Here is a 17326-nt window from a genome sequence, read left to right as displayed (position 1 = left end):
CTATACCTTTGTGTGACAACCTTGTGAGTGTGTGAACCTAGCTTGGCACCATTTGAGACTAACCTTTTTTTGGATGAAACATGAACGCAAATGACCTTATCCTCTCCACCTAAAACCTTCATGAAGCATTAGTTTGTTTGAATAGCCAACTTTGGCAAAAAGCCTAAGTCGGGAGTGTGGTAAGAATAAGGAAGAAAATAGAGCAAGAAGTTCATGAAAATTCCTCCTTGAAGGAATGTGTATAAAAATGATGGAACCTCTCCATTTAAAAAAAATGAAAAAAAAGCAAAGAAATGATAAAATTTGAAGTGTGTAATGTTGTGGAAATAAAAGGGGTGTCTAATAATCGATACCAAAAATTTCGTGTGCTTTGAATATGCCAAGGATGAGCTGTGAAGGTGAAAAGAATGAAAGAAAAGGAGAACAAGTGAAATTTGAGCCATGCTTCGTGAAGGTAGAAGCCACTAAGCCAAAATGATCATACTCGTACCCTCAGCCCAATTACAAGCCTTGAAAGACCTTTTTGATCTTGCATGAGCCGAATGATGTGTTGGTTGGAAAATATGGGAAGGCCTATGGGTAAAATCGTGCACGTTTTTCTCATTGGGAGTGTGAGAATTGATTTTGATTCCTTAATCGTAATCTTTGATTGGCTTTGTGAAAGCGTGAAATCATTGTTGATGTGAAGACATTTGAACACTCTTGTTGAGCATGCAGTTGCATTTGAAGTGAGCATTGCGAGCTTGAACTCTATTTGATGAGTGTTAGTCATGGTTTGAAACTTTCAGTGCACAATTGAACAGTGCATGTGTAGATTGAACCTTGTGTGCATTCATGTTGAGTCCCAAGAGCACTACTTGTAGACATCCATATTGGCCTGATCAATCTTTTGTTTTACTTGAGGATAAACAAAAGTTTAAGTTGGGGGTGTTTATGAGTCGGGAAGTTCAACTCATTTAGGAATTATTATTCAATGAACTAGTGTCCTCAAGGCCTATTTTGTGCTCATAACTGATGTTAATGTGTTTATATGTATCAATGAAGGCTTAAGAACAATGCAAGGTCATTATGTTGCGAAAAGGAGCGAAAAAGTTAGAAAAGCTGAAGAAAAGAAAAGATGGAGCTCGCAAAAGCCACTCGACGACTTGCCAAGTAAGCCTCCAGCTCGACAAAATTTCCAGCGAAGTAGCCCATGTACAAAGCCAACTTGGCGAGCAAAAGAAGATTCATTGATGTGCCGAATGGATCGGTGATCATGACCCGACTCGCCTAATATTCCAGAACAATTGGATGCAGGAGCCAAGACAATAAGGCGAGAAGAAGTGCAACTCGACGGATCGCCGAGTCAATCGGTGATCCCGACTAGCTTCACCGAGTGGATTCCATGCTGAGTTTTTGGGAACGTATAAATTCATTTTTCGGTATCATCGATCGACTCGACGATCTACCGAGTTGCACTTCTTCTCAGCTTATTGTCACTACAAGAAAAACAGTCTCTAAGGAAGGGAAATCTGGTCCTAGAATGTCCAAATCTGGTCCCAAATTGTCTTTTGAGACGGGAAAAGGCTGGTCGCCACCCGTCCTAAAATGCTTCTTCGCTAAAGGTTAATTGGGACGGGTTCCATTAACTGGTCGCTAAATGTGCTTAGGGACGGAATCAAAGCTGGTCACCAAAGTACTTTTAAAGACTACATATCTCGTCCCAAATAGATGATTTTCTTCCTTAAAAACTAGTCATTTTCTGGTCACTAAACCCTGTAGAGACTAGAAACTAACTCGTCCTAGATTACTCTTTAGGGACGATCAACTACCCCATCCTAGATTACTTTTTCTTGACAAGCAACCACGTCGTCCTAGATTGTTTTTCGAGACAAGCAACACCTCGTCCTAGATGAGCCTCTAGGGACAAGAAGTTGTCTCATCCTAGATGAAACTTTTAGAGACAAGAAACTATCTCATCTTAGATGAACTTTTAGAGACGAGCAAAAATTTTGGTCTCTAATTGTCCACCATTGATTCTGGATCCTCATTTCACAAAAGTATTATAAGTTCTACCAATAAATATAAGATTGCTATGGTAAATCTCTAGAGAAAAGGCTGATATAAATATAAAAATAGGTAAATATCCCATGGTGTTAGTTTCAATATTTGTTTGACAAAAAAAATCTTAGCAAATTAACAATATCCCGAGCTAGACTATGATTTCATGTCTTGCACAACTTTCCTAGCAAAATAATAATGGTCGTGTGCATCTTCTAAACTTGCATCTTGACTTGAGCTTCATTCTTCACAAAAGAACTCTAAAATTAACCAAGGGATATCCAGAATATCAACAAGCTGCAACAACATAAGAAAAATTGATTAAGAAAACTTTGATGAGATGCATTCACCAAGAATCCAAATCTATACCGAAAGCACAAATTCAGTGACATAAGCTAGCACAAATGGAGAAATTCTCCACCAAGAAGATTTATATTAGGTTTTAGGGGAAAGAAGTTGTTGCAGAGTAACTAAACACGTATGATGTATATCACTGTTTCAGCTATAAACCAGTAGGTTATTATTGTAGCAGGGGAAACAAACAAGTTATCACTTTTTTCTTCTCATCATTAATCCTTGTAGAAGCCAAACAATCTCAAACTGTGTGCCTGCAATTGTACGTGTAGAAAATTAAAAAATAGAGATAAAGAAGGCAATGATCTGTTAAGCAATTCTAATGATACAGGTTTAGCTAGTTACTTGATCCTCTAAACCAGATGAAGGTGCAACTCAAATCTCTGTTTTGCTAGACTTTATGCTGAGATATTCTGTATATGGATGGAAAACATGATGTACAACAGCAAAAGATATCAAAAAATTATCTTAATAACCCTGAGAGTGATGTCAAAGTTCTTCTTGCATCGATAAAGGCCTATTCATAAAGGATAAGTCTTATAGGGGGAGAGACATTTTGTATATGGCTAGGATGTTGTTACTTTGAGGCTACAATGCGTTGTTACTTCTTTCCTGCCATTTATATCTTGTATTCTTATTCTTAGTGGACAAAGCAGAACTTATATATGGTTGAGTGTCTATACGGGTCGAGAGATTTTGTATATGGTCAAGTGTAATGGTTCTATAACTTATATATGCTAGCACACAAGAAGCAACAATTTCCAAGACATCTAAAAGGCTAAAACTGAATGCGTATCTGTTTTTCAATTTTTTTCTAGAGAAGAAACGACACAAACATTAAAATAACTCGGAACAACTGAAGCATTTCATATGTGGTATCTATTACTACGGTTGTAGCTGCTAAACGGCTAAAACTCAATGCAAATCAGTTTCCAATTTCTGTCTAGAAAGAAACGACACAAACATGAAAATAACTCGAAACATAATGTATAAAACAACTCTGTTTATCAACAAATCAGCACTATCCCAGTCTTATGTATAAAGATTCATATATAGAATTATTGAATGTCTCATCCACTTCTTGATAAAATGTTAGGAAGAATCAACCTAACTTATGCAGGAAGGGAGTTAGTCATAGATTTTTGTCCTGCCAGCAAAAGTGATAAAGCTCACTAAACAAAACTAACTTATATAGGTGATCAAACAGCCACCAGCTAAGAGAAAAAATAAATCACCAACAAAGAACCTCAGAAGTGAAGAAATTCCTTTAAACACGATCAATCATCTAAGAGTTTAGCTATACACTAAATGCTTAAACGACTATCCGCAAATAGAACTTCTTAAACGTTTTATTTAGGAAAATTATTTTTCGATAATACCTGCTGATAAATAATCTCTCTAATAGGCTTGCTACCAATGTGATGAAACATCTTTAACATAGCTCAATTTTCTGCATTTCTATTGCTCCTCGCCTGTATTGGTACGTTAAAAAGCCATATCTAAGAAATATTACCAAGTTTAGAGATAGTTTCACATCTAAATATCACGATGAGTTGCAAAATGGATACTTGAAAGATATAGGCTATTAGATCTCTAGGTATACCTGAAAACTTTCAGAAGAAAAATGTTCCTTAACTAACCACTCCCATTTCTTCTTTTCTACTCCCTTTGGAATATTATTAAGAGCCTGAGCAATTGGCTTATTCTTCACATAAGTAGCATGCAAGTATCCTCTCCATTTGTTCCATAACTCATTCATCCATCCAAATATATGATCACGATGATCATTGAAGTCAACACTCTCAAATTTATCCTACAAAAGGAGAGTGAATATTGTGCGTCAACTATACAAAAACTATGTATAAAATTGAGAAAGAAAAATATGTGCAACAACGGTTAATGTTGGAAATATAAGAATAGTAAGTTCTAATTCATCAAGTTAAACACCAGATGGTAGTTACACCAATGTATCTTCTTAGTAGATATCCTTCTTTTTATCTTTTTGGTTAGTTGATTAGATTCATGTAATAATTAACAGAGCACAAAAAAGCTGAATATAAATATAATGATGATGTAATTCGTAATTGTACCTCAATAGCTGCCCACATGTGATCCAACTTTTGTTGCTTAATGTCCCTCCACGATGGTACTCCCAATGGACACATATTACAGTCACAAATTATTTTTCCCAGGTGCCTTGAAAACAGATTGCTATTTGTTCCAACTGTTCTATTATTGTAAAATGTTACTTTCAGCCTCTTTTCAGCTTCAAGTGATGCAACTTCTTTACACTTGTTGCTCCCTCGCACTCTTTTTACATTTCTTGGATTAGATGATCCTATAGTTTTATAATTTAGTAAGAACTGTAGCAATAAAATTTAGTTCAACAGATTGATAGTGAATGGATTTGTAAATTGTCATACATGTTTCAGTTGTTTGGGAGACTTGCATAACTTGATGAGTAGAACAAGGGGATTTGGGTTCCGTGTTCTCTTTCTCAAGGACCCAAAGAGAAGTGTCATTGTATCTACCTTCTATATATGGAATCACATGAAGTATAACTGTAAGAAGTCAGTTGCATCTTTAACCTTCTAAAAGTTAATTACAATATATTTTTATAAATTTTTGATAAATTTGTTGTGATTGAGTTTGATAGGAATGACCGAATATATGGTGCAACTATAAGAATGTATCTCTTGAAAGATATCAAGTTTGGTAAGTTTGAAACTCAAATGGAATTATCACTATTTCTACCTTCTATGTACAGCACCACATGAGGTAATTTGTATCAATTCTGTTGCTTTATACATCTTTTGTGAGTTCGAGTTAATTTTATTGTAAGAAAATATGATCGATTCCTTAGACACACACAAAACACTAAAATATGATCCATTTACAGTAGATAATAATTCAATGGTGCCTTTTGCAATTACTAATTTATTTTAGTTAGATAGAAATCTTTTTAAGAATTAGTTGCACGTGCCTATATATTTGGATCAGATTTAATAACTGAAGACACTTTACAGTGTGCTCTGTTAGTATTAAAAGGTAAACATTCGTTCACTTGTAATTCTGAATAGATTTCTTGAGTCGAATAAAAATTCATATATCTTCTCTCCGAACATTGTCTTAATGCATGACCTGTGAGTGCCTCTATTTAAGAGTAGTTCACTGTTTTGTTTCCTTAGGAACATTTGTTTCTCTTAGGATTGATCAACTTCGTTTTGGGATCTTATCATGCCACAAACTTTTACTTAATGTGTAGCACCACAAGAAGTCATTTACATTAGTTGTTTCAACCTTTAAAGAATTCAAGTTTCATCAGATGCAAACAAAGCTTTAAAGAATCAAAGTTTCATATGCAAACGAAGCTATCACTCTTTCAACCTTTAATGTGCAGCACCACAGGAAGTCATTTATATTAGTTCTATTGCTTTTGACATAGTTCATCAACTTCAGACCCAAACGAAACTGTAACTTAATTCTTTAAGGACTGATCCCCTTCTTTTTTGGGATCATATCACACTACAAAACTTAATGTTCTTTAAGAAAATGATCAGCAGCTAGCCTAACAGAACAAAAGTTCAAAAAAGAAGAGATATAACTCGAACAATACAAATAACAAACTGGCTTCACAGATGAAATCAAACAAGTAGTGTAACTCGAACAAATCAAATATATAGAAGAAGAAAAAATCAGGTCCCAAAAGAAGAGGCTTACATGAAACATGAACAAATCGAGAACAACTAGAGATTCAGTTTTACAAGAACGGAAAAAATATGGTGCTACTGCTAGAACATATCTTCTTGAAAATCTCGAGTTTTCCAAGTTTTGAATCCTATATGAAACTATCGTTATTTCTACCTACTATGTACACCATATACAAGAGGTAATTTGCATAAGTTATATGTCTTACTTCATCTTTCATTAGCTCGAGTGAATTTCATCGTAAAAATATGATCGATTCTTTAGGCACACACTATACATTATGCTATAAGAAGAAAACAATCAACAATTCGAATTTTTAGTAGAAAAAAAAACTAGCAAAAGAGGATGCATAGCTGAGATACAAGTAAACAGAAATCAGAGAACCAGATAGAAAAAGATGAAAGAATGCTTTAAACGAAAATGTAACTTAATGTGCAGCACCACAGGAAGTCATTTACATTAGTTCTTTCAGCCTTTCAACCTCTAAAGAGTCCAAGTTTCATCAGATGCAAACGAAGCTTTGAAGAATCCAAGTTTCAGATGCAAATGAAGCTCTAAAGAATCAAAGTTTCAGATGCAAACAAAGCTATCACTCTTTCAACCTTTAATGTGCAGCACCACAGGAAGTCATTTATATTAGTTCTATTGCTTTTGACATAGTTCATCAACTTCAGACTCAAACAAAACTGTAACTTAATTCTTTAAGGACTGATCCTCTTTATTTTTGGGATCATATCACACTACAAAACTTAATGTTCTTTAAGAAAACGATCAGCAGCTAGTCTAACAAAACAATAGTTCAAAAACGAAGAGATATAAATCAAACAATACAAACAACAAACTGACTTCACAGATGAAATCAAACAAGTAGTGTAACTCAAACAAATCAAATATATAGAAGAAGAAAAAAGCAGGTCCCAAAAGAGGAGGCTTACGTGAAACTTGAACAAATAGATAACAACTAGTGATTCAGTTTTACAAGAATGGAAAAAATATGGTGGTACTGCTAGAACATATCTTCTTGAAAATCTCAAGTTTTCCATGTTTTGAAACCTAAATGAAACTATCGTTGTTTCTACCTACTATGTACATCATATACAAGAGGTAATTTACATAAGTTTTATGTCATACTTCATCTTTCATTAGCTTGAATGAATTTCATCGTAAAAATATGATCAATTCTTTAGGCACACACTATACACTATGCTATAGGAAGAAAACAATCAACAATTAAAATTTTGAGCAGAAAAAAAAAACTTGCAAAAGAGGATGCGTAGCTGAGATACAAGTAGAGAGAAATCAGAGAACTAGCTAGAAAAAGAGGAAAGAATGCTTTAAACGAAACTATAACTTAATGTGCAGCACCACAGGAAGTCATTTACATTAGTTCTTTCAACCTTTAAACCTTTAAAGAGTCCAAGTTTCATCAGATGCAAACGAAGCTTTAAAGAACCCAAGTTTCAGATGCAAACGAAGTTATCACTCTTTCAACCTTTAATGTGCAGCACCACATGAGGTAATTTACATTAGTTCTATTGCGTTTTACATAGTTCATCAGCTTCAGACCCAAACAAAATTGTAACGTAATTCATTAAGGACTGATCCCCTTCATTTTTTGGATCATATCACACTACAAAACTTCATGTTCTTTAAGAAAACAATCGGCAGCTAGTCTAACAGAACAAGAGTTTAAAAAAGAAGAGATATAACTCGAACAATACAAAAAACTAATCGACTTCACAGATGAAATCAAATCAACTCATAGAAGTGGAGGAATACCTGAGATTCGAGTGAATAGAAGATAGTGATTGAGTGAAGATCACTGCTGCGCAGACCTCTGCTTTCTCTGTTCTGAGAAAACACAGACCTATATTGTGTTTCTTGCTAGGTAAACCAGTGCGTTTCCAAAAATCGTTGTAAGGGAAGATTGTTGTTAGGGAAGATCATTGCTAGGGTTTTTGATTTCACGATCACTTTTTTTCTTTTACTTTTAGAATTTTGATCTATCAGTATTACTGATCTTTTAGGCGCCTAATTTTGGTGAAAAAAGATGTTTTTTTTATACATTTCAGTTCCCGCCTTTCAATATATATTTCTCAAGACCCCTAAATTTTGATTTGGGACCAGTTACTACTTTTTCTAGAGACCAAATTTAGTACCTTCACAAAAACATACATAATTAAAGACCAAAATAAAATCTCGTCCCAATACATCTACTTTTAGAGACGGGATTATTGACTCGTCCATAAATATTGGTCTTAAATAAAGCTTTTTCTTGTAGTGTGTCTTGGTTCCTGCATCAAATTGTTCTAGAAGATTAGGCGAGCTGGGTCGTGATCACTGATCCATTCGACACGCCGAATCATCTTTTGCTCGCCAAGTTGGCCTGGTACATGAGCTACTTCACTGGAAATTTTGGCGAGCAGGAGGCTCACGCGAAAAGTCGTTGAGTGGCTTTTGCGAGCTCCAACTTCTTATTTCTTCAGGTTTTCCAACTTTTTCGATCCTTTTCACAACATAATGGCCTTGTCTTGTTTTTAAGCCTTCATTGTTGCTTATAAACACATTAACATCACTTATGAGCACAAAATAGGCATTGAGGACACTAATTCATTGAATAATAAGCCCTAAATGAGTCGAACTTCCCGACTCATCAACACTCCCAACTTAAACATTTGCTTGTCCTCAAGTAAAACCCAATCGATTAGGACAACATGAATGTCTACAAGTAGTGTGTATTTCTAAGTTTTTGAGTGTGTATTCCCGACTAATAAAGTGTGTATTCCCCAAATTTTGAGAGCTTTTACATTTTTTACATTGTTGAACACCTTGGAGAACATTTGGATCTCGAATTTGAGGTTTTAGGATTCTAGCTTTAATTCGGGCATTGAGTATTGCAGATTTTTAACAATTTGGATGGACAATCTTTTTGGTAACGATTTCTCACTTTTTGCTATGTTTGGCTAAAAATCCTTATCTAAGGGGTGTGATCATGTAGTCGAATGCATTAATTAGCTTATGGATGTTAATTGCTGAATTTAATGTTGTTTGGAAATGGGTTCAATTGTTTTTTCGTGTTTTAATTGATGAACTGAAGTTGCAAATTCGGTTCTAGCTTAGCTCTCTATGCTTGCTTGAGAAAGAGGTATTAGAGTAAAATTAATGATTGATAGTGTAACACCCCAGAAACTAGTAAGCTAAACTAGAGCTTGACGTGAGGGTTAGAGTCATGAATGTACCTCCCCGTACCTAAAAATATAGGGTTTCGTGTTAGAACGTCAAGGTATGACCCCAAGGACCAACCAAGGGTCCTTGAGGAAGACCCTAGAACTGCCCAAAACAGTGCAACCCACGAGGCCATCCATGCCCCGTGGATGGAACCACGCCCGTAAGTGGGCAGCGTGGGTGAGCCCTTCCTGAAATCTGCCTAGGGCAGTAACCACGGGCAGGACCCACGCCTCGTGGATGGGTCCACGCCATGTGGTTGGCTTTGTGGGTCAAGGGCCCAAATGAAGACCCACAGACCACAACTCATGATTGACCACCACACCCCATGGGTCCAGCCACGACCCGTGGGCGTGGTCTTGTGGGTGAGGCAATGTGTTGGTCTTAGGCGGTTAAGTGAGGGGTAAGTGGAACTTTTCGAAATTAATTAGGGATTAAGTGGTGTCATTTTACCCTAATTTAGACCACCTATATAAATACTTTAGACCCTTAATTAAGTCATTCCAAATCATTGTTTCTAAATCCCCAGAAGAAACCCAATTCCCTCTCAAAAATCCTCTCATAAGAGGAAGAGGAAGAGGAAGAACAGGAAGAAGAAGAGGAAGAAAAAGAAGAAGAAGAACTGTATCTACATGATATCCTCAAAAATACATCGGACCCATGGGGGACTCGCGAGTTCCATATACCGAAGAAGAAGAAGAAGAACTGCATATCCATGATATCCTCGGAAATACATCGGACCCATGGCGGACTCGCAAGTTCCATATACCGACACGAACGATCTCCACGTGTCTGTGCAGACAATCTCAACGCACTATCATAAAATCTAACTCGCGAGTTCCATATACCGATACGGACGATCTCCACGTGTCTGTGCGGGACGATATCAACGCACTATCATAAAATCTAACAATTTCTGCACGGACGATCTCCACGTACTCAAATTATAATCTTAACATCTCACAATCCCCGGCACGGATGATCTCCACGTACCTAACTTATACTCAGTCTCATGTCAATACATGTGCACAATATAATATCAATGAAAAAGGATGATGATGCATCTCAATCAATCAAATATCAATATGATATGTAATCACCTCAGCTATAACAAATTTACGGGTCCAAAAAAAAACACAATCACACAGAAGAAATCAACAATACATCAGCTAATGTCCATGTTCTTTGGCATTCCCGAATTACAATCCACATTCTATAGTGATAAGCTTTCCCTTTATAACACCACTACTCGTACCATTGCCCATCACACCATTGGTACAAGACCCTATCTTTCGCCCTTACTCATGGTCTATTTCATTTTTAATCTTTAAATAGAAAAATGTCCTTCAACGAAGTCTGAAAGTCTTAACATACCTTGAATGTCGAACACGTGCCACAAATCCTCAAGATTTTTCCTTCCCCTTTCGCAAAGCTTTCGAACGTTTTGAATCTATCAAATATGAAATATTCTTAAACAAATGAGTCTATAGACACCCATATTAATATATGTCTAGCCTAGACCCAAACTTACACTAATCGATAATCAAACTCCTAATTTTGGTGTCAACTGATATGTCAAACACATATTTGTTAAATTTCAAGGCTAGAGTTAAGCCCCAAATATCATGAATCTAATGATATTCATATAATACAATACCACCAAAAATTTGTTACCTATATCCACATATTAAAACTTCAAATAGTAATAACTATATGAAAATTCAAAATTTTAAGCCAATAGCTACTCACGTGTAACCTTACCCACGAAATAAGATAAAATAATAACTAATGGAACTATATACATGTTTCATTTATGCAGACATCCTTCTCTGTCAATGATTATCCCCACACTCACTCATTATATCCTAATTATTAAATTATCATTACCTAAATATTACCCTTACATTCAACTATCACAAGTCCTCAATTTATTCCTCCACTCGTGACATCGTAGTTAGAGAAAACAATTTCAATTCCTTGTCCACCCAATTTAAATAGAACGCCATATATTTCATATACATAGCAAGCTATAGAAAAATTAAGAATGTGCACTAATTTTTTGCTTACCTGAAGTTCGAAGTATGGTTTTATTTTGTTTTCTCTTCTTCTCTCGTTCGTCTGCAGAGGGAAGTTTTCTGCCACAATTCTTTTCCTTTTTCAAATAAACTAATTAGGTATTTAAAGTGGCAAAACCCACTAACTTAATTTAATTTTATGGGCCAAGTGGTAAAGGGTATAGGATAGATTTCAGACTTGGCCCATTACTTTCTAATTAAATTAATAATTAAAAAATTTCTGACAATTAAATAAGCGTAGTTACTGAATTGTTCAAAATTTTCATCTAAAATTTTACGGGAAGAGTCAAAATAGTCCAAATTCTCAAAATGACCTAACGGGTTATTACATGGGCCAAGTGGTATAAGGTATTAAATAAATATTAGACTTGACCCATTAACTTAGTTATTATTGTATCGTTGGAGTTCTTACTTTCAATGTAATATAATATAAATAAATATTGATATAAAATATAGAATATTTACTAAATTGGATGTTTTTAGTCAGAGTATTATATTAATTTGGCAGAATGACTTGAGAGACCCTTATACTTTGTTCTGTTTGTAAGTTGGACCCTTATACTTACAATTTTGTCAACTAAACCTTTTAACTCACTGAAACACAATATTTTAAACTCTTTCCTCATCCTATGTGTGTGCGTGTGGTACACTCATTTACAGGTAGAATTCCACGTCATTTTTAATGACACACAATAAATTAAATATTAAACAAATAAAATAAAAATAAAAAGAGTACTTCTGCATATGCTAGAAATTTTGAACATTATTTTCTCCATTTTTGCTCTCAAATTGAGCACCAAATTCATGTTAAATTGGTGGAATTCTTAACTATTTGACTTGAATTTTACACTATATTGTTCACAAACATAAACCCAACAAATCTCTATACAATTTCAAATTTATTTCATAAATTCACAAAACCCATTTATTATTCTTGAAGCTTCATCAAGCTTATCAATGAAGTTTTTCATTTTTCAATACCCACTATCACCAAAGACTACGCATGAAATCGAAATTTTTAAAAAGAATGAATTTTGAGAAAATATTTAGGGGTGAGACAGTGTGCGGGGTGTTAAGAAGAAGAAGGGAAATGGTGGGTGAATCCAAAGAGAGAAGGAAAGAAGTGGAATGGGTTTAAGAAATTTGGTTGGGGGGTTGGTTGGGGGGGGGGCAGCAGCGACAGGCTGCTTGAAGAAGATAACTGCCTTTATGTTTTTTTTGGTGTTTTTCATTTATTTATTTTTAAAAAATTTAATTGTTTTTTTCATATAAATTTCAGACACTTTCTTTAAAACGCGTGGAACCACGCATCATTCCAAGTCAGCAATATTAATGTCACATGTGTTCAATCAATGGTCAGAGGTGTTTAATAATTGTGTTTCAGCGAGTTTAAGGGTTCGATTGACAAAGTCGTAAGTATAAGGGTCCAACATACAAACGGAGCCAAGTACAAGGGTCTCCCAGACCATTCCGCCTATTAATTTGAACATTCATGTTAGGAAGTGATCAAGTTTCAGTGAACTTTGAAATTGTCAACGTCTGTAAATCAAACTTGAGTTTTTTTTAAGAGAAGAATATAAACATAAAAAAAATTGTAGTTTAAAAATGTGAGGAAACTCCTCTATTTATAGTTAACAATGGGTAGTATGAGCATACACATATTGTTTCTTATCATAAAAGTTACAACCTTTCGAAAAGGTCACAACTCATTGAAAAAGTTACAAGTCTTTGGAAAAGTTGTAACCATTCAATGTAAAATGGTGTCTTCTTTTAATATAATAGAAAATATACTATATTGAGTGTTTTAAGAAGAAGAACAATGAAAAGCATTAAAAAAATTGTAGTTAAAAAATTTGAGGAAATCCCTCTTTTTATAGCCAACAAAGAAAAATGCTTATTGTGCCTTATCAAAAAAAAAATGGTCACAACTCATCGAAAATTCATAACTCTTTGGAAAGTCACAACCCCTTCAAAAAAGTCACAACTCTTCGGAAAAGTCACAACCTTGTAGAAAAGTCACAACCCTTGAAAATGTCACAACTCATCGGAAAAATTATAAATCTTTGGAAATTTCACAACCCTTAAATGTGAAAATGTGTGTGCTTTTAATATAATATCTATACTACCTTAAAAGTATGAACTCCTAAAATGAATGTTGAATTACTATAATACCCCTAATTAAAAATACTCAATTTGTTTTATTTATTAATTTAATTATTTGTATTATATTAAATGTAAATACCCTTTCATATTAAAAGGTTGCGATTTTCTCAAACAAATGTGACTTTTCCAAAGGGTTTCGACTTTTTGACGGGTTTTGACATTTTCGATGAGTTCTGACTTTTTCGAAAGGTTGTGATTTTTTCAAAGGGTTGTGACTTTTCTGAAGGGTTGTACCTTTTCCGATGAGACTTTTTTACGGGTTTTGACATTTTCGACAAGTTCTGACTTTTTCGAAAGGTTGTGATTTTTTCAAAGGGTTGTGACTTTTCCGAAGGGTTGTGCCTTTACAGATGAGTTGTGACTTTTGCAAAAGATTCTGATTTTTCCGATGAGCATTGACTTTTACAAAAGGTTGTAACTTTTCTGATAAGGAACAAGTAACACATATTAATACTACTATTTGTTAGCTATAAATAGAGGGTTTCCTCTCACTTTTAAACTACAGTTTTTTAAAGTTTTCTACTCTTCTTCTTCTTCTTAAAAAATCTCACAGTTATTTGTAACATTTGATGAAGTTCAAAATTCAACGAAATTTGAGGTACCACATAAGAAAGAGCTGGTGAACAAATTGTAGCAAATCATTCATAAATTCACACTCGTATTTTTTTTACGATTTTCATGAGTTAACAGTGACAAAATGTAGTGGTAAAGACAATAATAATAAATATTTCTTCTTTGGTTTTTTTTTTTTTTACCCTCAAATTAAGCAGTTTCTTTCTGATTTTGCTAAAACAAGGAGCATCAATGTAGTCCATTGAATCATTAGTTTTGATGCTAAATCCACTATTTAAAAAATAGATTTTCACTATTACCTATAATATGATAATATAGACATGATAATAATAAGTTTTTAATAGATATGTATGTAAAAATGAACGAAGAAAGTAAAGTAGTTGGTGACAAGAGGATTTTAATCAAATGGAACTCTATAGTGAATATAGCATGAACATATATTTTCTTCTTCCTTCTTCATTAGCTATGTATCGTTCCATATATTTTTTTTCCTATTATTTTCTGTTCATTTTAATTTGAGAAAATTTTATGTTTGACATTTTTGATGAGTTGTGACTTTTCCGACAGGTTGTGATTTTTTTCAAAGGGTTATGACTTTTCCGAAGGGTTGTGTCTTTTACGATGAGTTGTGACTTTTGCAAAAGGTTGTGATTTTTATGATGAGCAGTGACTTTTACAAAAGGTTGTAACTTTTCTTATAAGGAACAATTAGCACCTATTAATATTACTATTTGTTAGAAATAAATAGAGGGTTTCCTCTCACTTTTAAACTACAATTTTTTAAAATTTTCTACTCTTCTTCTTCTTCTTAAAAAATCCAAGGGTTATTTGTAACAGTTGATTAAGTTAAAAATTTAACGAAATTCAAGATACAAGATAAGAAAGAGTTGGTGAACAAATTGCAGCAAATCATTCATAAAGTCACCTCGTATATTTTCTTACGATTTTCATGAGTTAACAGTAACGAAATATTGTGGAAAAGACAATAATAATAAACAAATATAAATAAAGTCATATGATTTGTGTAAGATATTTCTTCTTTGATTTTTTATTTGTTTTTTTTACCCTCAAATGAAGCAGTTTCTTTCTGATTTTGCTAAAGCACCGAGCATCAACATAGTCCATTGAATCATTAGTTTTGATGTTAAATCTACTATTTCAAAAATAGATTTTCGCTTTTACTTATAGTATGATAATATATACATGATAATAATTATTTTCAATAGATATGTAAGTAAAAGTGAACGAAGAATGTAAAGTGTTGGTGACAAGAGATTTTAATCAAATAGAACTCTAAAGTGAATATAGCATGAACATATATTTTTGTCTTCCTTCTTCATTTGCTATCTATCGCTCCATATTATTTTTTCCTATTATTTTGTGTTCATTTTAATTTGAGAAAATTTTATGTTTGACATTTTCGAAGAGTTATGACTTTTCTGAAAGGTTGTGATTTTTTTCAAAGGGTTGTGCCTTTTCCGATGAGTTGTGACTTTTGCAAAAGGTTGTGATTTTTCCGATGAGCAGTGACTTTTATGAAAGGTCAACTTTTCTGATAAGGAACAATTAGCACCTATTAATACTACTATTTGTTAGCTATAAATAGAGGGTTTCCTCTCACTTTTAAACTACGATTTTTAAAGTTTTCTACTCTTCTACTTCTTAAAAAAAATCTCAGGGTTATTTGTAATAGTTGATTAAGTTCAAAATTCAATGAAATCCGAGGTACCACATAAGATGGAGTTGGTGAACAAATTGTAGCAAATCATTCATAAATTGACACTCGTATATTTTCTTACGATTTTTATGAGTTAACGGTGAGGAAATGTTGTGGGAAGACAATAATAATAATAAAATATGAATAAAGTCACATGATTTGGGTAAGATATTTCTTCTTTGGTTTTTTATTTTTTACCCGAGAAAATGGTCCAATACACCCTCAACCTATAACCGGATTCTCAACTACACACTTATATTTTATAGGGGTCCTATTACCCCTTAAACTATTTTAAAGTAGTATAAATGCACCCTTAAGTGCTGACATGGCACAGAGAGTGTGCTCACACTCTTGAAGGCATGTGAAAGTTGAAAAAACTGATAAAAAGATATTTTAAAAATATTTTGACTTTTTTTTTACTATATAATTTTTTACTTTTGTCTTTTATTTAATTTTCTCTCTCATCACTCAAAAAAATCACCCCACCTTACATGTTCTTCATCACCATTGTTGAACCACCACTAGCCCACTACCATAGCAGCCAATGTCTTCACCCATCTTTTAGTACTTTCTCATTATTTGTCACACTATTTACTCACAATTCTTAACATTGTAAATCACCATCGAAATCACCAAATAAGCATTAAAATTATTATATTACTCATATAGTGAATAAAATTAAATCGTCTTTAATCTCTTTACTCTAATAAAATTCACCAACCTTCAGATATTATCTAATCTCTATTACTTTTCGATGAAGAATTCAAACTACACCCAATAACGATTTTAGGAACTTGAGCAGCAACCACCAGTCGATTATGCTCAACCCTGATAATCCAAATTATTTCCTCAAGTTTAAAAGGCATAAATCCTACACTATTTAAAGAAGGATTCAAAAGGGCATAATTGTACTCAAGTCCAAGATGATTAGCAAAAACTTCGAACTTAAAATTGGTGCCAAGATTGCAGAATTTGGGTGGGAGAGGTGAAGGGGTTGATCTAAATGACTTGATAAAATTGTTGTTGTGATGGTGATGTTGTTGATAAATATTGTTGATTTTCTTTTACCCGAAAAAGAGATGATAAGTGTTGATATGAATCTTGAATTGAGATCTAATTTGTGGGTTATGGAAGACGAGGGTGGGGGTGGGGGTGGGGTGTCTAGGGAGAAATGGGGTGGAGGGAGATAAAGGTTTAGGGGAGTTTACAGTGAAAAGAAATAAAAATCATGTCTCAATATCTGGAGAAGAGAAGAGTAAAGATGATGTTGTTGGCAATGAAAAAGAAGAATAACATTTACTTTTAAAATAATAATGATAATGATATTTGACAGTTGTAGCGCGTGTGCACGCCACATACAAAGAATGTGGTTATCTAGTTTAAGGGTGGTATATATTTCGCTTTAAAGTAGTTCAAGGGGGTAATAGGACTCTCATAAAATATAAGTGTGTAGTTGAGAATTTGGTTATAG

General features: G+C 33.8%; 1 protein-coding gene and 1 long non-coding RNA gene across 3 annotated transcripts; both read right to left on the bottom strand.

Annotated features, from left to right (window-relative positions):
- Positions 1-3778: 3778 nt before the first annotated feature.
- LOC102598652 (uncharacterized) lies at positions 3779-4892 on the bottom strand. Of its 2 annotated transcripts, XM_015313149.1 has the most exons (3): positions 4485-4892; positions 4035-4207; positions 3779-3866 (listed from the first exon to the last, which is right to left on the bottom strand). In XM_015313149.1, exons 1-3 carry the CDS (start codon positions 4557-4559, stop codon positions 3827-3829), a joined length of 288 nt encoding a protein of 95 aa, XP_015168635.1. In that variant the 5' UTR covers positions 4560-4892; the 3' UTR covers positions 3779-3826. The 2 variants fall into 2 exon arrangements, with proteins under 2 accessions (XP_015168635.1, XP_015168634.1); XM_015313148.1 differs by having other exon boundaries at positions 3779-4207.
- A 5854-nt stretch (positions 4893-10746) lies between these two features.
- On the bottom strand, positions 10747-11470 carry LOC107062478 (uncharacterized). Its single transcript, XR_001474641.1, has 2 exons — positions 11395-11470; positions 10747-10777 (listed from the first exon to the last, which is right to left on the bottom strand). It is a non-coding gene; the product is annotated as an uncharacterized lncRNA (long non-coding RNA).
- Positions 11471-17326: the final 5856 nt, after the last annotated feature.

This window comes from Solanum tuberosum, unplaced genomic scaffold (genome assembly GCF_000226075.1).
Source record: "Solanum tuberosum cultivar DM 1-3 516 R44 unplaced genomic scaffold, SolTub_3.0 scf00231, whole genome shotgun sequence".
NCBI lineage: Eukaryota > Viridiplantae > Streptophyta > Magnoliopsida > Solanales > Solanaceae > Solanum > Solanum tuberosum.
Note: the sequence above shows the minus strand (reverse complement) of the source record. Positions and strands in the feature narration are given on the sequence as shown.

Bases quoted from the DNA above. Each gene is read 5' to 3' on its own strand.
- LOC102598652 (XM_015313148.1), bottom strand. From the start codon at position 4,559: ATGTGTCCATTGGGAGTACCATCGTGGAGGGACATTAAGCAACAAAAG. The intron at 4,208-4,484 runs GTACAATTACGA...CTCCTTTTGTAG, and splicing joins ACATGTGGGCAGCTATTGAG to GATAAATTTGAGAGTGTTGA.